We start from the raw sequence: 7060 nt of genomic DNA, 5'->3' as shown, positions 1-7060 counted from the left end.
TTGATTTCTTTTTCTATTTTATTAGAGATTAGGTCTCACTATGTTGTCCAGGCTGGTCTCAAACTCCTGAGCTCAAGTGATCCTCCTGCCTTGGCTTCCCAAAGTGCTGGGATTATAGGCATGAGCCACTGCCCATTTATTTAATGCCCTCAGCAAACCATATAGGTAAACGTTTCTGCTTTTTGGCTGTTCTTGTTCCTCTGTGAGTTGTGCATCCTTTCCTCTGACTGCCAGCACCACTGCCACTGGAGCTGTTTTGTCATTCACATTTTCTTCAATTCTAGTAAGGATTTCAAATGTCTATTGGCCATCTGTATAGCTTCTTTTGTGAATTTATTAATATGAAGTTTTTCATTTTTATGGACTCAGATACCCATTGCCACATTGCATGCCAAAAGGGATGATGAGTTTATGCTCTAGTGTGTTTACATTTATTTATACTAAAATTATATATAATTATATATAAATAAAAATTATATATAATTTTATAAACTAAAAATTATGTATATTTTATAAACTAAAAATTATGTATATGATTTTATAAACTAAAAATTATGTATATAATTTTATAAGCTAAAAATTATGTATATAATTTTATAAACTAAAAATTATGCATATAATTTTATAAACTAAAAAATTATGTATATCACTTTTTCCTGTAGTAAGTCTATGCTCTAGTGTAGTATATATGTGTGTTTGTGTGTGTGTATATATATACTAGAGCATAGACAAGCTAAAAGAAATATAGATATATATTTTTATGAATTGTCTCATGTCTCTTGCTCATTTAAAGTAATATTTTTTCAGATAGGGATATAATTCATGTTTGAGTGTAGAATGAAAAGAGCTGGAAATATTGGAGGGAGAGGTTATATACTTGGATTTTAGGCTCTGGAAAATGTGAAGGTTGAAGTGGAAGAATACTGAACCTCAAAGGCAGAATGCAATGGGAGATGGAATATCGGACTGCTTTTTGGCTTCAGGAAACATTGTATGACAACAATTTTATTCCTTTCCTGGATCATGACTAAGCTTGAAGAGCATCATACTTTAATTATAGTCTTTTGAAAAAACACAAATAACTAAGATTGTTTTTGTTTTTGATCAGTGTCTCCAAGGCAAGATGGAGAATGAGGGGGAAATAAATGAACCAACAAAAGAAATTGATTATCAGGTTGTTTAATTATCAATTTTAATTTAATACCCTCATCAAACCATATATGTAAACACTTAGTAGACTCACTGGATGGTTGGTTACAAGAGCTTCTTATAAAATCAAACATACTTTAGATTTGTGTTTTCTCTCATAATCATTCTGATTGTTTATTTGAGCCAAAAGCTATGAAAAGTTTGTGTAAGGAGTAGGATTTAATAAAAATTTGTTGGACGAGTAATTGAAAGAATGAATCCATGGCGATAGATTCAGCTGCACCTGAACATGAGCAGAGTCATAAATTTACTTTAATCAAGTGCTAGAAAATCATAATTAAGTTATGGTGTTGTCTAAAATTATTTTGAAAGATAAAATTTTAGGATGAACTTGAAATACTTCTAGGAAATGTCATGAAGCAGAGTAATCTATATATATGAATTAATATTTTATGATTATGAGATAGTATTGCAGTCTCATAATTTCCTACTGCTCTATTTTAAATTCAATGAATCAGTTAGAAAAACTGGCACCTGCTAAAGATATGGAAATAATTTTTCTATTTTTAATGACAGGTATATTGAGATAAACTGTCTAATGACAAAGCCCATTTTGGCACTTGGAAGTAGCATTGTTTGGTAGGAGTTTTACTGACTGTATTTGTTTGCTCAGATGTTTCTTTAGTGGTGGCCCCCACTGCTGAATACTTTATTATTTGCTTTTGTAGAAATTTAGGAAGGGAATTTAAAAGATTGTTAATCTGCCTCTGAATGTGTACACGTGAGTATTGAGGGTGATGGGAGAGAAATCGGGGGCATACTGAGATGATAATGATTCATTGCTTTGTGGTGCTTGCCTCCCTTTGTGATACCAGCCTCTCTCTCTGAGGGTGACCCTGCTTATCTTCCAAGGCCTGGGGAGCTGGTGTTTCCTGTGCACCAGCAGGACTCTCATCAAGTGGAAGTCCCCTGGTATATGGTTGTGATGCTTGGCTGTAGTTGAAAAAGACAGAACAATCTGAGATCTCACTGTTGAGGGATACACTGCAAAGCTCTGGGCCTGATGCCTGGGCTGTCTGAATTTGCCTTTGGTGCTCCTCTTGGGTTACATTTGTTTGCTGCAGTATCTTCTCCTGTAGGTACTGGTATAGTGGACTGGAATGGACTGCACCCCTCTCCACAGAACAGGGCTCTTGGTCTCTCTGCATCTGCTTTTCAAGACTTGGCCAGGGGATTGAAGAATTGTGCTCTTTCTTGGCTGGACTTTTTTGGTCACCACCTTCTCCTGTCAGCTCTTGGGGACTTTCATCTTCTTCCTCCGATGTTACAGGTTTCTTTGTTTCAAGTTGTATCTTGAGGGAGGCTGAATTGTCCTCACCTAGACTTTTGAACAGAGTATTTTGGGCCTCTGTTGCTCTTCCTTTCTCTTCTTTGCTACTTGGGCCTTGGACCTTTAATTCATTTCTGCTATCTCCCTTTCCAGGGAGCTGCATTAGGGAAAGCTGGTCAGTGAAGTCTTCATCCAGGGCACCTGTGAGCTCTATTTCCAGGGACTTTCTATTTTCATCTCCTGCTGTTGATTCCTGTGCTTCTGGGTGTCCATTGGGCTCCACAGATGCACCTGGGCCTTCGGTCCCTGGGCCTTGATTCTTGCGTTCTCCTCTGGCAGACTGTTCCTGGTCCTCTGTGAGCTGTACATCCTCTCCTCTGACTGCTGGCACCACTGCCTCCAGAGCTCTGTTTTTCTCACCAGGTGTTCCCTGCCTCTGGGTATCTGGGTTATTATTGTCACCTCCTTGTGCAGACTCTCCACGTGGGTCCCCTTGACTCTGGGAGTCCCCTTGCACAGGCAGTTCACCTGTCTCTGAGCTGCTGTTGCCTTCCTCTGAAGCCAGGCTGTTGGGAATTTCAGAAGACCCCTCATCACTCTGTGTGAATGGTGACTCAGGGTCCTCCCCCTGGTAACTATCCTCCTCCTCAACTGGTTTGTCATGAGTCTTGGTGACCCTAGTATTTTCTCCTGCAGACTGCTTCTCAAGTGGTGCTAAATCTTGTGTTCTTTCTCTTGCCCCCACTGTCCTTTCTGCTGCAGGTGCATTTTTGCTGTTTACAAATGCTTCCGCTGTGCCTTCTTTGGTGTGTTCTGCCTCTTCTCCTGAGACTGCTGTTCCTTCAAGTTCAGGGTGAGTCTGATCTCCTCCTTCTGAGCTTAGATATTGTGTCTCAGAACCTTTTTCAGCATCTTTTGATTTTGATAATCCTTGGAGTTCCTGATACTTCCCATCCTGTGTTTGGGTTTCCAGGACTAGTGGCCGAGTTTTTCTGTCACGTTCTTTCTGCCCTGCTGTTCCATGGGCCTCAGGACCTCTCCTCTCTTTCCTTTCATCTCTCATGTCAGATGTTTCTGAACCATTTCTGCTACCATATTGGACTGGCAGGCCCTTTGTTTCACATTCTTTTTCTTGGGTCTCAGATGTTCTGCCATAATCCTCAGGTTCACCCAAATTCTTTGTCTCAGCTGGTGTCTGGTCAGCATCCTTTCTTGGTTCTTGAGTGTCAAACGTTCTACAGACATCTTTGGGATCAGTTGATTTCTGTGTCTGAGATGGTGTCCTGGCAGCAGCTTGTTCTGGCAGGTCAGCATGCTCTGAACTGGGCTCACCTTCTCCTTTCAGAGGTGGCTCTTGTGTATTAGAGTGTTTTTCCTTTTCCGTTCTAACTTCCTGATCTTCAGATGGCCTTTGTGTTGCTTCTTTTGATGGTGAACTTTGGGTTCCCAAGTTTCCTTCCTGTTCTCCAAACTGGTCTCTTATTTTGGAAACACTTTGCTCTCTGGCTGGTTCATCTCCCTCCCGGGAGATCTCCTTATCTTGTCCCTTCCTCTTTGTAGGACTGCTGGTCTGTTTTGATCCCGCCGTTGGCTTATTTGTCTTAAGTTGGCCTTCATTGTCTTCTGTTGTTTGTATATCTTGGGCCACTTCCTGACTTTGTTCATCTCCTTCCAGGTGTTGGTTCTTAGGGTCATTGTGTTCAGATGCTTCTCCTAGAAAGTTGTGGGTCTTGGCTTCTCTCCATGGGTCCACTCTGTTATTTCCAACTGCTCCACTTTCTTCAGGGATGAGCTGAGATGATGATGCCATTCCTGAAGGAAGCATCCTCTCTTCTTGAGTTGGTGAAGTTCCCGCTGTCCACTGACCATCTCTGGTGGTCGCCTGAAGATCCACATCATCTGGCTTCTCCTTCTCTGGTTTAGTCACCTGTCTTAGTTCAGAACTTAGTAATGATTGTACGTCATGACAACAGAGGTTCAACAAGTTGAAGATTGCAAGAACAAATTCATCAAAACTGATGATGCCATTACTGTCAATATTCAGAAGATTCGAATTTTTTTCCACAGCATGAAGGACACATGGCTGCATGAAAACACAGTGAGAAATCAGCTTATTTATATGTGGTCAAGTGTCGTAAGTGTCTCCCAAGAATCCTATTTTTCTGACCTCATTCCTCAGTAACTGGTTAACTTTCCCAGAACAGCAAGAACTTATTGGTTCTGCAAGCCATTTTTCATCAGAGAGCTATGCCTGAGAAAGAGCATTTACAACACTTGTGAGTTGCATTTTGATGCATAATGGTTTGTGACTCCTTTCAGAAATCAGCTTTGCAGAAGCAATAATCCCAGTGACGAAAACCTCTTTTTCTCTAAGTAATTGCACAGAGTATGGAACTGAGACTGAAAATAGTTGTTCAAGAGACAGTGAGTGCTGAGAACTGTTAGCTAGGTGTAAAATGGATGGGGATCATATATGCTCATCTTGCTTGGATTATAAAGAAAGGGTGAGTGGGAAAGAATTTACACAGCTCTGTGAGCAGCTCACCTGAAAAAAGTCCCCAAACTCTCTCTGGAGGAGTTGTTTCAGCTCTCTGCTGGTCAGTGTTGCCCTGTTACTGTCCTCACTGGCATATTTGTGGAATGTCTCAATTACACAGAGGACATTTCTCAGGAGCTGAGGCATCTTTACAAACTCAGGAGAGGCTGTGAGAAAGAATAAACAAACTCATTTTCCAGGATGGGTCCTTCAGGGAGGAGACACCAAGATCATCCTTTTTGTTCCTCCCCCATCTCCACTGCAACCCCTGCTCTATTCTGTATCTTAAAATATTATATCTGAACTCCAGGGGTGATTTAGTTTTGTACCAGACATTGTGGTGAAATCAGACCCAGCATAGGTAGGTATTAGAAGAGACAATTCACCCCACCCTTCAGTAAACAGCAACATTCATGTGCTCAGAGAAAGCTTCATTGCAAAAGGAAGGTGATAAGAGAACTCAAGCATAAGGATTGAAATGCACAAATGAAGCCAATAGAGTTGGATGCATTCTTCCAGCCTCATCCAAGAATGTCTATCTGCTCTCCTCTCCCTTTGGCTCACTCTAGCCTCCTGCGGTTAGGAGGGTATAACCTTTAAAGTTAGTAAAGCTTCTAGTGTAAAGATAAGTCACACCAAGAAAATTAACCCTTATGTTTGCAGGTGGTAACAACATGCTTTAACCAAGAAGACATGATTCCATGTCCCGACCCCTTATTCATTCATTTCCCATCCTTTAAATGCTTCTACATTTTCATTGCAATAGAGATCTGATCCTGTGCCTTGTTGAATAATATTCATGCCTAAAACTTATATTTTTTTAAAAAAGAAAATGATCAAAGAAGTTCCATAATCAAGGAATGCATTTGGATGGTTGGCTCTCCCAGTTCATTATTATTAATAGGGGTTGACATAGACTTAAAGTGTGTTTCCTCTGAACTCCTCTTGCAATCTCACATATAAGCAAAACAGCAGCTGAAATCCCAAGTATGCTCAAGCAGATGGACTTACCTAGTTCACAAGCGAGAGCAGGTAGAACGTGGGGCAGTGGGCTGTGAGCTGACAGCAGGAGCTGGAACCTTTTATTGAGGTCCTAATTGCACAGTTAAGAAGGAGACACCCTCCGGGTCTAATGACCTGACATCACCACCAAATCCAGTCTTCCTTCCTCTGTTGTCAGTTGTCTTAATTTTATTTCATTCTTTAGGCAGTTTCAATTAAATCTTAGCTTCAGATGCATCAAAAGAAAGGGGAAGGGGTTTCTTGATTCATTTACTGACTTTTGCAGATTATAGTTTTGAAGGCTCTTCAAGGTAGTGTTGGCTTCCCTCCCCCATTTTTTAACCTAAGGACATAATTACATTTCTGTCTGACAAATCATAGTGCTGGCAGGGACCTCACAAGTCATCTGATTCGTCTGTCTGCCTGCAAGATGGCCTGTATTTGACTCAAATCTGAGAGATGAGTGTCAATCATGTGTTTAAAAATAAAGGCCCCCATTTAGCCATGTGACAAAAGTGGAGATACCAGTTGATTCAGATGTTTCAATGCTTTGCTTTCCTTGCCCAGAGGCAGAGTTAGAAAAAAAAAATCTCTTGCTTGGTGTGCAAAACCTTGCTTACCTAAGTTGTGCTATTTTAAAAATGTGATTGATATTTGCTTTCTAAAGACATTTTTACTATCCAAGGAGCTTGAAACCAATAATCTATATTACTGTGTTCTCCCTGTAAAGGGGAAAGGGAGAATGTTGAAATCATCAAGCTGAGAGCAGAAGTGAGTCTGAGACGCTGAACTGGCAAACATTTTAATTGTCTCCTAGATCTGGGTCCTTCTTAGTAGAGAATATTTAATAAAAATAAGAATTAGATTCAATGATTTTCTTAGATTTCTTAAAAAATAGAGTATGTTTTAAAACTCCCTTGCCTCCTTGTCAAAGGATGAAAGAAATAGACAGATCAATGCAAACAAATATAAAAGACACAAACCAAGTTAAAGATGGGGTGGGAATGGGGGTAATTATATAAGAAAGCTGAAGCTAAGGGACG

At 40.3% G+C, this 7060-nt stretch overlaps 1 protein-coding gene across 1 annotated transcript; it reads right to left on the bottom strand.

Moving 5' to 3' along the window:
* Positions 1 to 1163: 1163 nt before the first annotated feature.
* Positions 1164 to 6071, bottom strand: TCHHL1 (trichohyalin like 1). The gene is made up of 3 exons (XM_032151948.2): positions 6027 to 6071; positions 5025 to 5182; positions 1164 to 4562 (listed from the first exon to the last, which is right to left on the bottom strand). Exons 2-3 carry the CDS (start codon positions 5160 to 5162, stop codon positions 1986 to 1988), a joined length of 2715 nt encoding a protein of 904 aa, XP_032007839.1. The 5' UTR covers positions 5163 to 5182; positions 6027 to 6071; the 3' UTR covers positions 1164 to 1985.
* Between the last annotated feature and the right edge of the window lie 989 nt (positions 6072 to 7060).

Source organism: Hylobates moloch, unplaced genomic scaffold (assembly GCF_009828535.3).
Source record: "Hylobates moloch isolate HMO894 unplaced genomic scaffold, HMol_V3 SCAFFOLD_5, whole genome shotgun sequence".
Classification (NCBI taxonomy): Eukaryota; Metazoa; Chordata; class Mammalia; order Primates; family Hylobatidae; genus Hylobates; species Hylobates moloch.
This window is presented reverse-complemented; position numbering and strand designations above follow the sequence as displayed.